Source organism: Coregonus clupeaformis, chromosome 33 (assembly GCF_020615455.1).
Source record: "Coregonus clupeaformis isolate EN_2021a chromosome 33, ASM2061545v1, whole genome shotgun sequence".
NCBI lineage: Eukaryota > Metazoa > Chordata > Actinopteri > Salmoniformes > Salmonidae > Coregonus > Coregonus clupeaformis.
The window spans coordinates 24,159,724-24,178,255 of record NC_059224.1 but is presented as its reverse complement, the minus strand read 5'-3'; the positions used below and the strand labels follow the sequence as shown (position 1 = coordinate 24,178,255).

General features: G+C 42.7%; 1 protein-coding gene across 1 annotated transcript; it reads left to right on the top strand.

Moving 5' to 3' along the window:
• The first annotated feature begins 7,299 nt into the window (after positions 1-7,299).
• LOC121548839 (POU domain, class 3, transcription factor 2) lies at positions 7,300-10,940 on the top strand. Its single transcript, XM_041860448.2, has one exon. It carries the CDS (start codon positions 7,559-7,561, stop codon positions 8,690-8,692), a length of 1,134 nt encoding a protein of 377 aa, XP_041716382.1. The 5' UTR covers positions 7,300-7,558; the 3' UTR covers positions 8,693-10,940.
• The last annotated feature ends 7,592 nt before the right edge of the window (positions 10,941-18,532 follow it).

Sequence of the window (18,532 nt, the reverse complement as noted above, 5' to 3'; positions counted from 1 at the left end):
AACCTAGGAAACTGTCAGAACAGAAGTAACTGTATTCAGGAAGTAAAGGAGAAAATCATGTCAACATTCCCTGGGAGACGTAACTCAGAAAAAATACAACAATAAATAAAATAATTGCATGCTGTTGTGTGTGTGTGTATGGTGTGTGTAGACATACACACTTAGAGAGAGAGAGGCGATTGATTGGTTTTATCGTTGTATTGAGAACAACCATTATTGCTCCCTGAGGTCTTGGCTCAATCCATTCCAGGTCTATCTGGGTCTCCATTTTGGCCCTGTTTCAGGATGGGATCTTTAAATGCAGTAGTAGTAGAGTCCACCACCCTCCCACCCGGCCCATAAGACACAACACTTACTGCAGTAGACATTGAGGTGCAGAGAGGGATGAAGACACATGACAGGTAACCTAAACATTACGTTTACGTCATTTAGCAGACGCTCTTATCCAGAGCGACTTACAAATAGGTGCATTCACCTTATAGCCAGTGGGATAACCACTTTACAATGTTTTTTTTGTTTTTTTTGGGGGGGGGGGGTGGGGGGGGGGTTGGGGTAAGGGGGCGGTAGAAGGATTACTTTATCCTATCCCAGGTATTCCTTAAAGAGGTGGGGTTTCAAATGTCTCCGGAAGGGACAACTGACCAGGACAACTGGCCACCAGAGGAACTTGACCTTAGAAAAGGTTAAAGACAGCTTCAACACCACAGTAATAAATGACTGGAGTCACACTAAGATGGAGGAAAGGAAAGGAGGGCCATGTTTATTAGGAGAAGCAAATAGGGACAAAATGTTTTAAGAAGAAAATTAGTGTTCTTTTTGGACAAGTTAAGGTAGTACCATTTTTCCTCGGTTGAAAACTGTTATTTTTCTTCAATTTAATCTAATAAATTGACATTAAGGGAAGGGGTGAAGGTGTGTGTGTGTGGGGGGGGGGGCGGTGTTACACTATCCATGCAGTGTAAGGGGGGGACACAAAAGTAAGAGGGCCTCTGGTCACCCCTCTGTACCCTCCCCCATCTTTAAAAGCCCCAGAAAGAGAGATCGAGAAAGGGGAAAAGAGGCAACAGTATGAAAATGTATGCACTCACTAACTGTAAGTCGCTCTGGATAAGAGCGTCTGCTAAATGACTAAAATCTCAAATGTAAATGTAAAGAGACGGGGAGAAAGTGTGGTGTGTAGGCCCAACATAATGAAGTGATAGTAATATCTACAGTCAGTCTGAGTCAGCTAGCAGTCTCTTCAGCAGCACCATCATTTCCTGTATAGTGATCCCCAACCCGTAGTCCCGGATAGCTACAGGGCATGCAGGCTTTTGTTCCAGCAATCTTGATAATTGGTTAGTGAAATCAGGTGTGTTACTGCTGGGCTGGAATTAAAACCTGCACTTCTCATAGCTCTCCAGGATGACCACTATATCATAGATTATCACATAAAGGTAATTCCATGGTAACGAAATGACACTGAGACCATTGATTTCGAAGTTTAACAAACAATAGAACTTTACAAAAACACATTTACAGGGAGAACTGTGCAGATACAAAGTTTGGTAACAGAATAAAACTGAGGGAGATTTTACTGTAATTCTGTTACTAAACTTTGCATCTGCACAGTTTTTCCAGTAATGTTTTTGTTTGTTTACTGTGTAAATTGTTCAAAGTCATTGTGCATAGAGTTGTGCGGTTTGTTTAACTTTGAAATTAATGGTTTTTGTTTGGCATACATTTTAAAGTAAAAAATGTGAGTCTCAGCATAATTTCGTCACTGGGGAATTGCCCGTAAGCTTCCCTGTTTTGAAGTTCTGATCATCACTCATCAATAGCTGTATTGATCAGTATTGGTCATTGATACTTGGACATGTGTTTGCTGGATCAATTTGGCCAGTCCTGCTGTCCAGCGTACATCTCTTGTGGCTGGTCTGAAAAAGTAAATCATGAATGGCAACCCTCTTGTTTTTTCTCTCCCGTACTGTCTGTTAGAATATCAGAAACACACAGAACCAAATACACACACAAACACAAACACACACCAACCAAATCATATCTCACCCCCTCCCATCAAATACATTAATGGCAGATTTACCTACACTATGCCCATCTCCATTGACAAGTGAAGATTGACTGTCTAACCCTTCAATTCTACGACGTACCCATCCACGTTGGTACATCTAGATTTACCACTGTTCTAGCCCATAGCGGGAGTCATCCATACTGAATACGTGTAGATGTTAACCCGTAGTGTCCATTTGTATGGATGGCTGTAGATTTATCTGTGCGATGGGCCACAGTGCTACTGCCTGTATAGATCTGCTGAGAATGACTTGTGTTTTAACCCCTGGGTTGGCCATCAGTATTGATTAGAGTAGACTTAACCTGGGTTTAATCCGTGCTTGGCCCGTCACTATCGATTGGGAGGAGCTTTCAAGTTGGTTTAACAACCCCTCCTCCCTCTCTTCTGTTTCTACACTCTTTCATTATTGCTCTTCTTCCATTACTCATCCGAGTGGAGGAGAAGAGGAGAGGAGGAGAAGAGGAGCGGAGGAGAAGAGGGGCGGAGGAGAAAAGGAGCGGAGGAGAAGAGGAGCGGAGGAGAAGAGGAGCGGAGGAGAAGAGGAGCGGAGGAGAAGAGGAGCGGGGGAGAGGGGCTAAAGGTACAGAAGCAGATGTGACACACACACACACACACCTCTCTCCAGGATATGATACCCTGTTACAGTGCTCCTTCTGTAAAACTGTTACATCCGTACAGCTCGTCTACCCTGGGTTTGTTCAGGACATTATACAGCATAACACAGGATCAATATATATCACTGTTAAAATTCTCCCCAGTGAAATATGACCACTCACCAAGTGATGGGAGATGTTCCCTTGTTTCTTTATGAGTCCATTTTATATGGTCATATGCTACATTCTGTGGATCCATCCGTGTGTGTGTGTGTGTGTGTGTGTGTGTGTGTGTGTGTGTGTGTGTGTGTGTGTTTGTGTGTGCGCATGCACATGCGCGCAAACGGCTGTGTGTGAATTTGCACACATGCTGATGTTTGTGCTGTCTCTTTGTGATTGGCAGAATGTGAGTTTAAGTGTATGTGTGACCTGCGTGTGTGTGTGTATGCGTTTGCTGCACATATGTGCGCTGCATGTGTGATATATGTGGTGTGTGTGCCATACCACGTAGTGTGGGAGATGGAGAGTGTGCTTGGCGTTTCTCCTCCATTCGTCCTTCCAGAGGCAGATCAGGCGGAGGGGAAATAAATTGGAGAAAGAGAATAAATCAATGCTAAACTGAACGCCAGCGAGACCTCCTAACCCTGACTCACATACAGGAGAGAGAGAGAGAGAGAGAGAGAGAGAGAGAGAGACTGGGTGTATGTGCACTGGGATAGAGAAGGCTAAAAAATGCGCATGCACGCATCATATTCTATCCTGAAAACAGAGAGAGTATAGAGTATTATATAGCCCCCCCCCAAAAAAAAAATAACAATCTTACAATCTCAAACATTATGCTATTACACATTTGTTTTCTCAATGGGAATATGATTATGAAGCGTAAGCTTGTGTAAGTGTAAGCTGGAGCATACAAGTTTTCAAAGGAGAGCTATGGTGATATGAGTGGGGGTTGGGCTATAGAGATTGAGGTTGGGGCATAGGAGCAAGGCTCTTCAGTCTTTTCCATTTTCCTGCAGTCCTCCAAACCCTCCTCTTCTCTCCTGAGTGAGAGCTGATCTTATGCCGAGTGCCACATGTGTTGGAGACAGGGAGCTTTGAAGAGAAACCCACTGGGGGAGTGTGTGTGTGTGTGTGTGTGTGTGTGTGTGTGTGTGTGTGTGTGTGTGTGTGTGTGTGTGTGTGTGTGTGTGTGTGTGTGTGTGTGTGTGTGTGTGTGTGTGTGTGTGTGTGTGTGTGTGTGTGTGTGTGTGTGTGTGTGTGTGTGTGTGTGTGTGTGTGTTTCTCTTGCTCTATCTGAAGGGTTGTTTGGGGTATTCTGCACAGGTCGAGATGGGGGGAGGTGGGTTCTTGGGGTCTTGCATTCAGATGTAATTAGTCGACACAAAGACCTGGTTAAAGCTGGAATCCTCAGAGCCCCTCTCCCTTTGATTGTGTGGGCCAGCTGTGGAGGAATGGCCATTATCTCTCTGAGTCCGGCAGCATAAAGGAACCCCCCAGCCTCACTCACCCCTGCTTTAGGGTTCCCACAGGGGGAGGGCCATACTGTGGTCACCCCGGTATACACACACACACACACACACACACACACAATTAGCCTGTTCCTTGCCGACTGTGTTTCTGTATTATAAATATCATAAAGTGGAAGCTCACTGCGCATGGGGACACTTACCCCATTATAGTTGGAGAAATTGAATCTTTACAGCGTGCGGGCCATATAATTACTGTTAATTTAACGCTCAGATTCTCTGTCATTAACTCTCAGTGTTTTGAATACAGAGTTGACTGAGGCTCCTGAAACAGAGAGACAGAGACTATCTAACTGGCTTGTGTTGACAGTCGCTCCAGTCCTTTGACTGAATTAACACAGAGTCTGTCCTTCCTAGGAACAGGACTCACATCATTTATGCGTTATTAAGTCTTGTAATTGGGCGGCCAGTAGTTTGCATATTACACCATTAGGGTAATATGTTTTGCTTCTCTCTGCACACGACTGTTGGAGGCCCCGGTGGCACGTTCGGTAATTCTCGGAATTACAACCTAATCATCACAAATGTTATTTTAATCCGGGTGATTCAGTATAGGATATACTGATGCCTTGTGATGAGTGATTTCGAAGGAGTCAGCCGCAGGAGGGTAAATCACAAAATAACAGGATTTATTCCGAAGCACAGAGTTACGCAGAAATGCGTCAAAACACTCCAGTGCGCAAAACAGACGCACTCAAAATAACAAGGCACACAGGGAAATATCCTGCCGAAAAAAAATACACCGAGCTCCACCGAGCTTCTCTACCCTCCACAATAAACAATCACACACAAAGACAAGTGGCAGAGGGAACACTTATACTAGTACTGATGAGGGGATATGAACCAGGTGTGTGTAATAAACAAGACAAAACAAATATAATGTAGCTACACACGAGGGTAGGGAAGAGATACACGGTAACTAAGTATGAAAATGTATGCACTCACTACTGTAAGTCGCTCTGGATAAGAGCGTCTGCTAAATGACTAAAATGGAAAATGGAATGATGAGATGAGGAGCGGCAGTGGCTAGAAGGCCGGTGACGACGAACGCCGAACAAGGAGGGGAGGCAGCTTCGGAGGAAGTCGTGACATGCCTAGACCTTCTACTTTATTTGATTCTTATCCATTGATTTATCTATTATACATCTATGGAAAAGTGCAGGACTTTTAACCAATTATTTAAGCTATGGTAAATAAGTAACTTAATCTCAAAATTATCCTGAAGTTGTATTCCGTAAACTTTCCACATGCAAATAGCCCTGTCAATTTCTTGCACCATCTTCCTGATTCCCCACTGGTTCTTTTTCTTGGAGGTTGAAAACATTGAACAAAATAGGCCTAATAATATTTAACATTGCTGAAAATAATTGGTTTTGGGTGGAAAGTAACTACTAAGCTATTTCACGTTTTTTAGTCCCCCCCCCCCCCCATAAACAATGGTGTGTTTACTGTAGGATATATTTCAATATTTGCTGTTATTGATATAGATGGCACCTATAGCATACAGTTAGAGTTCATTGCAAGTGTCCCATAATATCCAACATTATTGTGCCTTCTCTCTCATGTTATGCATACAAACTCTATTTATTATTAGTCCTATTATCACAAAGCAAATTCATCCTGTGTTATAGACCAGTCTTCCCAAACTGTGGGGCTAGCCCCCTACGGGGTGACGCGAGGGGTCGGCGGGGGGGGTCCCTTTTTTTTTTTTTTTAAGGAACTCAGTCCGGCTTTAAACTTAGTCTTGAAAGTTGTAATAGTAGAATGCATAAAGTGCAATTTCGAAATGGGGTAGTGCATCATCAGTTCCTCTTATCATGTTAGTCATTGCATACCTTAGCGAGCTTGTCAGAAATGTCCAGATCAGCTAGCCCATATCAGATAAGGTTTTTGTATTTCGTTTTTTTAGCCCATTGATATTGTTGTAATTTTTTAGTCACTCAAATATCACATGAATACACATTAGACATGGCAAAATGTATAGAATTGCAAGAACATTTGCTTTAAAACTGCAAAATGTTATTTTCACCCCATGACAAAATGTGTAGAATTGCAGGAAATAAGCTTTAAACCTGCTCAATTCTCTCCACCAACAGGAGGGTTGTGAACAGTTTGTGTCATGAACAGTGCATAGAAATAGAAGTGGCGCGTGCGCGCGCGCGCAGGGAGGGCGCGGGACGTTCCCCAATCCTGGAAGGGGGGCCCCGAGTGAAAAAGTTTGGGAACCCCTGTATAGACTACACTACCCCCTGCTGTGTTCATGAAAACGATGGAGCACAGGTGTTTGCCTTTCATTCTTTGTAATTATTCGTTTTCATCTTATTGAACTAATAGGCTACTGTGTATGCCTATTGGTAGGACTACTTTGCAATGTATTCCCACCACAAAACGCCCGCGTGCCAGTGTGGGCGCATGAATTCCGAAGTTTACCAAACAGGGACGGAAGATAGGGACACCGTGGGCGAGCGAGTGGGTTATATAGGCTATTCATTCACCCCTCGCTCCTTGGCCCCGATGTGCCCTTTTCGCTTGCCTCCTTTTATTTGTCCCGTCGGGAGAGCGAGCCGCTCGAATGGGCCCTTTGGAATGGAACGAAAAGAAGAGGCGAATGCAGCTGTGACGTGGGCGTTGTTGTTCCATTCACTGCGCTCGCTATGGCAACGGGGCAGAGGCCAGGGAAAAATGCGCCCCTTCTCTTTGGACAGCGTCGCGAGGAGAGAGGCAGCTGGAGGGTTCGTGACAGTTAATATCCCACTGCTCTGAGCGCAAGCCTCCATAAATATACACAAAACAAGGATTTTCTCAAAATGTACCCCTATAAAGACATTTTTTTTAAAAAATAATTTCAAGATGAAAAGATTATAGCCTGGTGAATAGCCCTATATTTGAACAAAAAAAACGAATAAACATTCGCACAAATTACATAAGCCTAGGCCATGGCTCTAATGCATTTGTATGCATCGAGTTTGTGGATGTTTCTCACACAGTTTATCGAAAAGTTTATTGACTCGTTTTTTCCACTGAAATAAGCCTAAGAGTCTATCCACTTTTCTCAGTCAACACCAGCTTTTCACTCTACTCTGTTAGTCTGCAGCAGGACTGTATTGTTGGGGAGAGTGATAGGGGCTTCTATAGAATCTCCCGTGACCAATGAGCGGGGTGCTGTCAGGGGTAACAACATCTGTCAACCGTTCTTGGCCAATAAAGAGCAGAGCGAGGCGGACCTCAGGTGTGCGCCTCTACGTCCCCTTGGCACCGCGCCCGGGGAGATCGAGAGCGAAACCTAGCTAGCTGCCCCGTGGCGGAAAAGAGTAACTGTCAAAGGCAGCTCCTTTAACGACAGAGCTATCACTCCGGCTCTGAGAGTTATGGCGACCGCAGCGTCCAACCACTACAGTGTCCTGACTACCGCCAGCAGCGCGCCGCCGCAGCACTCTGAGTCCGGGAGCATGCAGCAGGCAGCGGCATACAGGGACGCGCACACCCTACTCCAGAACGACTACACGCTACCGGGCAGCGGTCATCCGCTTAGCCACGCTCACCAGTGGATCACGGCTCTGTCGCACGGGGACGGGGCTCCGTGGCCGTCGAGTCTCCTCGGAGAGCAGGACGTGAAGCCCATTCTGCAAAGCGACCGAGATGAGCTGCAGAATTCCGCTAGTCTGCAGCAACAGCAACAGCAGCAGCGACACCCTCACCTAGCGCACCAGGCACATCACGACGCCAGGGCATGGCGAACGAGCACGGCCTCCACGCACATCCCCGGTATGGCTACGTCTGATGGCCAGAGCCTGGTGTACTCCCAGTCTGGGTTCGGCCTGGGGGGACCAGAGCAGATGCACCACCACTCCCTGCAGGACGAAGACCACCACAGCCACAGCCCGCATCTGAGCGAGCATGGAGGCGGGGTACAGTCGTCCCTCTCGCACCACCAGCACGGGGGACACCCCGACCACTCGGACGAGGACACGCCGACCTCGGACGACCTGGAACAGTTTGCCAAGCAGTTCAAGCAGCGGCGCATAAAACTGGGCTTTACCCAAGCTGACGTGGGGCTGGCGCTGGGGACCCTTTATGGAAATGTATTTTCTCAGACCACTATCTGCAGATTCGAGGCGCTTCAACTGAGCTTCAAAAACATGTGTAAACTCAAACCACTGCTTAACAAGTGGCTGGAGGAGGCGGATTCCACCTCCGGGAGCCCCACCAGCCTGGATAAGATCGCGGCGCAGGGGAGGAAGAGGAAAAAGAGGACCTCCATCGAGGTGGGCATAAAGGGAGCTTTGGAGAGCCATTTTCTCAAAAGTCCCAAACCCGGCGGCGCGGAGATCACCTCCATAGCTGACAGCCTGCAGCTGGAGAAGGAGGTGGTGAGGGTTTGGTTTTGTAACAGGCGGCAGAAGGAGAAGAGGATGACGCCCATTGGAGGCCAGTTACCGGGAACCGAGGACATGTATGGGGACACACCACCTCACCACGGCGCTCAAACCCCGGTACAATGACCTTAAACCCATTATAACACACGGACCCCTAAAGGATATGAATGTCCCCCTGTGTTTCTCTGTGCCGGACCAGTTAGCATTGGACCGTAGCCAGCCCAGTGCTAATGTTGGACCTATATGGAACACAGTGGGGATACGGAGTGTAAGAACTCGAGCACTACACCCCAGACACACATAAATTGAGAGCTATGGGGAGTTTTCATGCAGTGGAGATGCGAAACGCAATTTTTGGCTACATGGACCGTGGTTGGTGTGTGCTGACCAAAAAAGGTTCAATATCATTGACATCAAATCGATTTTATGATCAAGGCGCCAATATGTCGTAATGTGTAAAAAGAAAGACAGTATAGGCTGTGTGCACGAACCTACCCGCGGGAAACATGCATAGAAGTCGCAGCCGACAGTCGGTAAATAAACGCCATCTTTCCCTTATAACAAAAGCAACCGTGGTTTAACACGGTCGAAGCTCAGTACACCTGCTGTACCATTAAATAAAAGCCAATACTATCACCAGCATATTATTATTAGGCCTATTGTTATTATCATGGTAGGTATTATTATTATAATAAACATTATTAGTCATGTTTCTATGACAAAGGCAAAACATAGGCCAATAGGCTATAGGCTAATGTTTATTTACATAGAACAGGGTCATAACGTATGCATGCATGGACACATGGGGACATGGGATATATTGAGATGTATTTGAGATATATTGAATCAAGTTCATTTCAATTCAACATGTCATGATTAGTATCAGTTTTACTAACTATATTTGAATTGCAGTTGGTTAATTACCATACAATAGTAAACACAGCGGATAATGTACTGTAGACAATATATTTACCTAGGCACAATATGTCAGTTATAGCCTATAATTTTGTCAGATTCTATCCCAATAATAAATAAAAAAGATCCCCAAAACCATCATTTTTAATATATCATAAAATAGGCCTATATAATAATAATAATAATAATAATAATAATACAGTAATAATAATTGTGGCTTGGGTATACCTTGCGAGTCACACACCATGTATGGGGTCAAACTGAACTTTATTTTCTCTTGACACTTCATGTCGTGTCCATCATGTGTACATTTGACCATTCTGCGCGCCTGTTTACAGTAGCCTATGTGTTGTGTTTGTATATTTATTTGTGTTTCCAAAATCCTGTGATCAGAAAGACCGAGAGACTGTAAGGACCATACCATATCACTGAAGCCTGCCCTCTGCCTTCGTTTCGTAAGAAGATAATAACGGAATATATCTGTACCAGCTCTGTCTTCAGTGGTTCCAATTAATCTAGACAATGATTAATTCACTAAGAAGAATTGTTCGTGGGATGTAACTTACATTTGTTTTTGTATCGCTTTGTATGTTTGTTTGTTGAATTTTCTCTTGTCAGACCAGTGCCAAAACACAAACACGTACGTGCACGTGCTCTTGTGCCGCTCAACTCGTGATATATATCTGACAGCATGAAGGGTTGGGGTCAACTTTGGCAATTCCCGGAGTCAACATTTTTACATTATTTCAAGAATTTCGATTTAAATTTGAATTGAATCAGGAGGAGGCTGATTGCGAATTTAAAATGGAATGACAGGAAATATAATTAAAATCATGGGAAATTCTCCACACACTGACAAAAATTAGATAACCTTTGTATAGCTAATAGTTGTGAACCAAATAGGTTTGAAGAGCATGACATATTTTCGTTATTTACCTCAAAGTATAGGCATAACATCAAAGTATATTATGTAGGCGAAGGCACTTCAGTGAGATAATGTGACAAATAGCTATCGAAATCACTTCTACTCACCTGGCCTAGTGGCACTGATATACAAATACTACTATTTCACTCATCATTAAATAGAAAATGTAGCCTATAGGCTTAGCCTATTTATTGACACTTGGCTCATATTCCTCTTAAATTGTAAGCCTAATTGAAAAGGCTCCCTGGGAAAATTCAAATTGAGTAGGCCTGCATATTAAATATATTTAAGAATAGCTTAAATTAAATTGGTATGAATTGTATTTCCTGTCATTCAAATGTAAATGTAAATTATAATTTTTCTTGACAATTCAAATTCAAACTCAAAATGCTGTATTGGATTTGAGTTTATCTAAGCATTCTGAATTGACCCCAACCCTGTGACTGATCAACTGAATGGGGAAAAGAAAACAAGAATTGCACAATTTCTATATTATGTTTTTTTGTCATTAAAATGTATTTGTTTTTTTTATAATCCTTTTGTATTCTTCTCGTATTCTTCTCATATTCTTTGAGCCTGACGAATGGATCACTACTGCCACGCACAACGCTGTAGCAACAGTCTTGGGCGCACGAGCCTGCATTACAATTATGGATTTTATAAATCCGTCTCGGTTGCAGAAAATGTCCTTCAGCGGTTTCCGATAACTGTTTATTATCGCTGATTTGCACACATTGTCTTGGGAAAATAAATCGTGTCGTTACAGAAGTAGCCAGTCAATAACATGTAGGCCTATACTAAGAATAACATTGTTCTTACTTTAGCGTAATTTCTGTCTCCACAATTCCAGTCACCGTTTTCCTCATGTTGCAGAGGCCTACACATTAAACAATTGCGACAATTATAAAAACAATTAGCTTTTAGATGAAATATTAGTCTTAATGTAAAATAGATTATTAAAATATTTAGAAAAAAATATCCAAATAGCGTAGCTGAAATGTAATAACATTATGCTATTACATTATGTAGACAACGAACCACACGTTTGTGACCAGGGCTCAACAGACAGTCAGATAGCCTACACATATGTTTGAACATAGGCCCACTCCTTATTATTCTCACACTAAGCAAATAGATATGTGATACTCGACAAGCAATACATTCATGCGTTATTGAATATTTCAGTTGGTAAGGTATCACTTTTTGTAACTTTTATACTTTCAAGAAGACTATTACATTTTGGGGGAAAAGTAGAAAGAAATGATAAGTGACTATAGACAAGTTTACTCTGACCGTCGGTGGGATTTCCCCAGTAACATTTTAATATTTGGGCTTATGCATTAAAGATCATTCCACATGAGAAAGCTATATGGTCAGCTTATGCACATATTATTATTTTGTGGTGTGATGTAGGCTAGTTATTAGTTGTAAAGGAGTATTTCTCATCGAAAACATTCCTGATTTCTTTACAATAGCTTACCACGTCTGCTTCAGGGTGTCCTATCCTTTTACAGTCGATGGTCCTGCTGCCTCTGAGAAAAACACAGTGGGGTGCTGCTCTGTCAACCTGTAGCAGTCTCACAGTGCCATCTGGTGGAGTGTACTGTGTGCAGCTCTAGGTTGCTGGTGTTTTTATGACTGAGCAAGTACATCTCTGTAAGAGATGATCTGACCTTCTGGCTCGCCCCTCTTTTTATATCCTTGTAATAGTCTACAGTGAGAGTGAGAGTGAGAGTGAGAGTGAGCGAGAGAGAGAGAGAGAGAGAGAGAGAGAGAGAGAGAGAGAGAGAGAGAGAGAGAGAGAGAGAGAGAGAGAGAGAGAGAGAGAGAGAGAGAGAGAGAGAGAGAGAGAGAGAGAGAGAGAGAGAGAGAGAGAGAGAGAGAGAGAGAGAGAGAGAGAGAAATGTAAAAACAAAAGAGTATGGGAGTGTGAATGTGGGAGAGCAGGAAAATGAAAGAGAGAGAGAGAGAGAGTGTGTATAAACCCAGCTCTCTGGAGGACCCTGCTGCCAGTATTCTGCATATCAGCAGGCGACCATCTGCCCTGCTCCAGGCCCTCACGCTCCTACAGGAATCCTCTGCATTATTCATATTACACACACACACACACACACAGGCACGTTCCGCTCATCCGGCAAACACACATACACAGAAGCACGTCCGTCCCCCCCACACACACATATCATGCACCTATGTACATGCCACACACACTTAGACACTCTGAGTCCTCTGCCGCTGGCTCCAGCACTGTAGTATGCCATCTCTGACTCACCAGGGCTTTATAGTAATAGGGATTCTGCCCCAGTGCCATTGTCTGAACTGGATTTCCCATTCCAAAAGTGAGGCAAGACATGAGGAGAGCTACCCACCATCTATGTGGGGAGACCCTCAATGGATTTCAACACAATATGGCCACAGACTGAAAATGAGCCAAAATCCTCCAAATCTTATTTTCCAGCTCTTATTCTCTGGCTTTCGTGTTTTGTTTGTCTGTCTCTCTTTTCCATTATCCCCTGCTCTGTCTTTCCCCTCTCTCTTGCACCCTCCATCCCTCACACACACATACAGACACAAACAAAAGGGCAAAGAGGCTAATGCTCTCTTATTGTTGGGTTGGCTTAATATTGTCTTAGCACACTGAGAGGGACACTGAGACAGATGTGTGTGTGGGTGATAACACACATTGATATACTCACAGTATAAAACTGTAAGTGATGATAAGATATGTCTAGGGGACCTATGGAGTTGTACGATGTTGATCCTAGATGCTGATCTAAGAGAGAGCGAGAGAGACAGAGATACAGAGAGAGAGAGACAGAGATACTGAGACAGAGACAGAGATACTGAGACAGAGACAGAGAGACAGAGAGAAAAAAAGTCAAACAGTATGGTACCGATAGACACTCAGGGAGAGTAAGCAATCCTATATCGGATGTCACACAGAGGTAAAACACAATAAAAACTAAAAACACGCAGGCTAAAATTATCACAGCTATTTTTTATGAAATATTATGAATAATTCATTTTCACACAACCTCTAGTTCTTATATGTTCATAGGAAGTTTTTATCTATTATGTTAGAGTTTTTATTTTAGCTCATGTACATGTTTTGTTTTTATTTCTGGCTCAACTATTACATTACCCAGTATACAGTCTGAGTCCACAAGTGTTTCAGCCAATATACACTATATGACTGTGTTGAAGCCACCGTGCCTCCATCTTAGTCCCCTGTAGCTCAGTTGGTAGAGCATGGCGCTTGCAACACCAGGGTTGTGGGTTCGTTTCCCACAGGGGGCCAGTATGAAAATGTATGCACTCACTAACTGTAAGTTGCTCTGGATAAGAGCGTCTGCTGAATGACTAAAATGTTTTTAAAAATCTTGGCACTCCCCTACCGTTGTAAAAAATATTTTTGGATCTAGAAATGCATTTATTAATGTCTACATTCGTTTTTGCCACATGTATTATATTACAGACACCATAATGCATACTTTTACATTAGATCATGTGAGCTTAACATAAAAATGTTAAATTAAAAAAATATAAAAACATTTTCCTTAAATTATAATTTGTAGAGATTACTAATGTTACTGGCCCCACTACAACATCAAAATACCTAAATACATGTTAATTTGTCCTTCAAACATTTAATTGAAATATTGTCGAAATCCATTCATTCCTATGGAGGACTGCTTCTACTGGGGAGTGCCAATATGGCCGACCAGTTGCTTCAAAGCCTCTCAATGGCCAGTACATAGCATCAGCAATCCAGGGTTTATATACATCATTGGTTTAAGCACACAACACAGACTGACTATGTAATAGACGGGTGGGTTGTTTAGCAACAAAACCGATGAGTGCGCAACTCTGGGGCAAAACAACTGTTTATTGACAACATCTAAACTATATTTAGTCTCCAAATGTTTATTGAAAACATAAATTTGCACAATAAGCACTTGTTGTTTATCAAATACATTGTTACAGTTGTTGGTTAGCTATTTAGCAAATTTTAGCCATAATAGCATAGATGTGACATAAGTCAAAACACCTCAAAACAAGACATGGTATCAAGAACAAGATATAACTATCTGAAACAATCCGCCTAAGATTCCCCACATGGCAGCTTCTTGTCATTGTTGCTAGGTATCTGACCATTCAGAATCAGGCAACCTGTCTATATGGCTCTAGTGGTCTAATAGCACAGATCTCGTCAAGGAAGTGACACAATAGGGCTGAACTCTGACCCTTGACCTTTACTATCTATAATGGAGAAGGACAAAGTTGCCTATAGACACTGTCAACGTTGCATTCCCATCCCTCATGGTTAAGGTTCAAATTGGAGAAGAGGTAAGCTGATCCTAGATTTTTGCCTATGGGCAACTTCTACTTTAATAGGTATCTTTAGGGGCCTCCCAAGTAGCGCAGCGGTCTAAGGCACTGCATCGCAGTGTTGCGGCGTCACTACAGCCTGGGGTTCGATCCCAGGCAGTGTCACAACTGGCTGTGACCGGGAGTCCCATAGGGCAGCGCACAATTGGCCCAGCATCGTCCGGGTTAGGGGAGGGTTTGGCCGGGAGGGCTTTACTTGGCTCATCGCGCTTTAGCGACTCCTTGTGGCGGGCCAGGCAGGCTGACTTCGGTCGTCAGTTGAACAGTGTTTCCTCCAACACATTGGTGCAGCTGGCTTCCGGTTTAAGCGAGCGGGTGTTAAGAAGCGCAGCTTGGCGGGTCATGTTTCGGAGGACGCATGACTCGATCTTCACCTCTCCCGAGCCCGTTGGGGAGTTGCAGCAATGAGACAAGATCGTAAACACAAAAAAAGGTACAAAAATAAAATAAAATCTGTAAGAGGATCCCGGAAATCTAGCCCATCCGTATGGCAGGGATTTTTTTTTTTTTTGTTGCATTATTTGAGCTTAAAATCTACATTGAGGGGAATTTTATAGGGGAAAATATTTATTTAGGGAATTTTCTAAATACTTTCAATATGATTAATTTCCATGTCGACTCTATGCCTGGAAATGCCCTTGTCCGGAGCAAAGGATCCCAATTTCAAACACTCCAAAAAAGTGGTAAAAATAAAAAATATGGCAATAATGGATATTAACTGAAAAAATTATCTTATGTAGTTTCTTTCAATAGCCCTCTATGACTTTAAATAATATTTATCTCAAAACTGTGATTCCTAAAATATGTGTCCGGAGATTTGGCCAACTGCGTCAGATTTGTCTAAAATCCTAAATTAATCAGGAACGAGCAGGGTCAGCTACACCATAAGGACCCGTATTTCATGTCCTCTTTACATGTAGTGCAACAAGACCATTCTTGGTCTGTAAAGTTCTCTACAAACAATATTGGAATCACCATGGTCACAACCATAAACTGTCAACTCCATCTGCCTGATAGAATATGACTTTTGGATCAAATATGTTACATTTAATTGGGCTTTAGAGTCATAGAGCAACTGAGAAAAAAAACTACATTGTTACTGTGTATACCACTTGAAAGAAGAAGAAAAATGAAATGTTGGTCAACTCATCTCCATCAGATTTTTGTCTAATGTCACCTCTGTCAGAGTGCTGAAAGATCTGATAGAATGGTTGTGTTTTTATTGGGCATTTTCAAATGAATTATTTTCCATATTTTACAAATGTTTGTATTGAGCTTTTATATTTAAAGGCAAACATATGTCTGTTTTGAGTATCTGTTGTTAACTCAGTCAGTGGCTTGTCAATATTCAATTTGTATCATTGTTCTGCAACATTAGCTTAAACAATTTAAGTATTTGCTGTGCTAGACCTAAGGGATAATATTTGCTTTGTAAATGTTGTTTTATGTTCTAAATTAAGAAAAACATGCCAAAATGCTAATGAAATTAGCTGAGCATTTAATAGTGCTATATAACAAAACAGTTTGAAGATTGGTATTACATATTTGAATAACCTAATGTTAGAATTAAACTATCAATGCCATTAAACACTAAAAAGAAAGGAGGACCAAGGCACTCGTCATATAATTAATTAAAATGCCTTTATTTGTATGGAATGTTCAATAGAAACAAAGATTCATTACAAATATCACCTAGTGTACTATAAAATAGATGGCTAATTTTCAAGGTTAGAACTACTTTTCTAGGGGCTCTGATGCTTCTAGCATTGATTTTTAATCTTTGTTTCTATTGAACATGCCATACAAATAAAGGCTTTTAAATTATTTATATGAAGAGTGCCTTGGTCCTCCTTTCTTTTTGATGACCAATTCACCCCTTTGACCAAAGAGCACCTTCTGTCTACCAACATTTACTATTGTGTACCTGAGCAGCGCTTCCCTTCCTTCTTTTTTCTACAAATAAACACTTGTTGGACAATAGTTGTAAATAGTTCCTTGGCGTACACATCACCGACAAACTGAAATGGTTCACCCACGCAGACAGTGTGGTGAAGAAGGCGCAACAGAGCCTCTTCAACCTCAGGAGGCTGAAGAAATGTGGCTTAGCACCTAAAACCCTCACAAACTTTTACAGATGCACAATTGAGAGCATCCTGTCGGGCTGTATCACCGCCTGGTACGGCAACTGCACCGCCCGCAACCGCAGGGCTCTCCAGAGGGTGGTGTGGTCTGCCGAACACATTACTGGGGGCAAACTACCCGCCCTCCAAGACACATACAGCACCCGATGTCACAGGAAGGCCAAAAAGATCATCAAGGACATCAACCACCCGAGCCACTGCCTGTTCACCCCGCTATCATCCTGAAGGCGAGGTCAGTACAGGTGCATCAAAGCTGGGACCGAGAGAATGAAAAACAGCTTCTATCTCAAGGCCATCAGACTGTTAAATAGCCATCACTAGCACATTAGAGGCTGCTGCTGCTGCCTATTGAAATCACTGGCCACTTTAAGAAATGGAACACTAGTCACTTTAATAATGTTTACATATCTTGCACTACTCATCTCATATGTATATACTGCATTCTTTTCTATAATATTCTACTGTATCTTAGTCCATGCCGCTCTGTCATTGCTTGTCCATATATGTATATATTCTTAAATCCCATTCCTTACTAGTTTTGTGTGTATTAGGTATATGTTGTGAAATTGTTAGATACTACTTGTTAGATATTACTGCACTGTCGGAGCTAGAAGCACAAGCATTTCGCTACACCCGCTATAAAATCTGCTAAACACGTGTATGTGACATTTTTCTTTTTGATTTGATTTGAAAATGAAATGCCTTTTATGGTGTCTGACAGAGTTGACATACACTGAGTATACAAAACATTAAGAACATCTGCTCTTTCCATGATATGGACTGACCTGTGTGTCAATGTAAGTAACATTATTAAAACATCCCCATCAAAATCTGTCAGTTTAAGATAGAGATATCCGTTTTTTTGCATGGGCTGCGTCTTAATCCACCGCATCCGCCTATGTCGCCTAATCCACCGCATCCGCCTATGTCGCCTAATCCACCGCATCCGCCTATGTCGCCTAATCCACCGCATCCGCCTATGTCGCCTAATCCACCGCATCCGCCTATGTCGCCTAATCCACCGCATCCGCCTATGTCGCCTAATCCACCGCATCCGCCTATGTCGCCTAATCCACCGCATCCGCCTATGTCGCCTAATCCACCGCATCCGCCTATGTCGCCTAATCCACCGCATCCGCCTATGTCGGCCTTCCGCATCTGCAGTGGAAGTTGGCCGAGCTACAGCCATGTTTGTCAGACCATGAGACATCCCGAAAATCGGTCTTCTCACGAAAACGTCTGTAGCATCCGAACGGTTGGAAACTATTATGACCAATCTATTGAAAGGGGAGACTCTCACCAACACGATGGTGTCTCCGTTTTGCTCTAGGGCCCACAGGACTCATCTGACTGTAACCCATACAAACGAATGGAAGCCAAAACAATAAGGGGTTAAATATGTGAAGAAGAAAAAATATATATATTTCCTGATCTTTCTTACATCTCCTAGATATAATACAGACACTTCAAAACCTTAATCCTTATTATTTATATTTTTACTGTATTTTTGTGCCATTTATAAAGGTGTTATTCAATGCGTTTCTATGGGCTATAGTAGCAAAGGCCAAATTCAATATTTTATCAAATAATATTTGT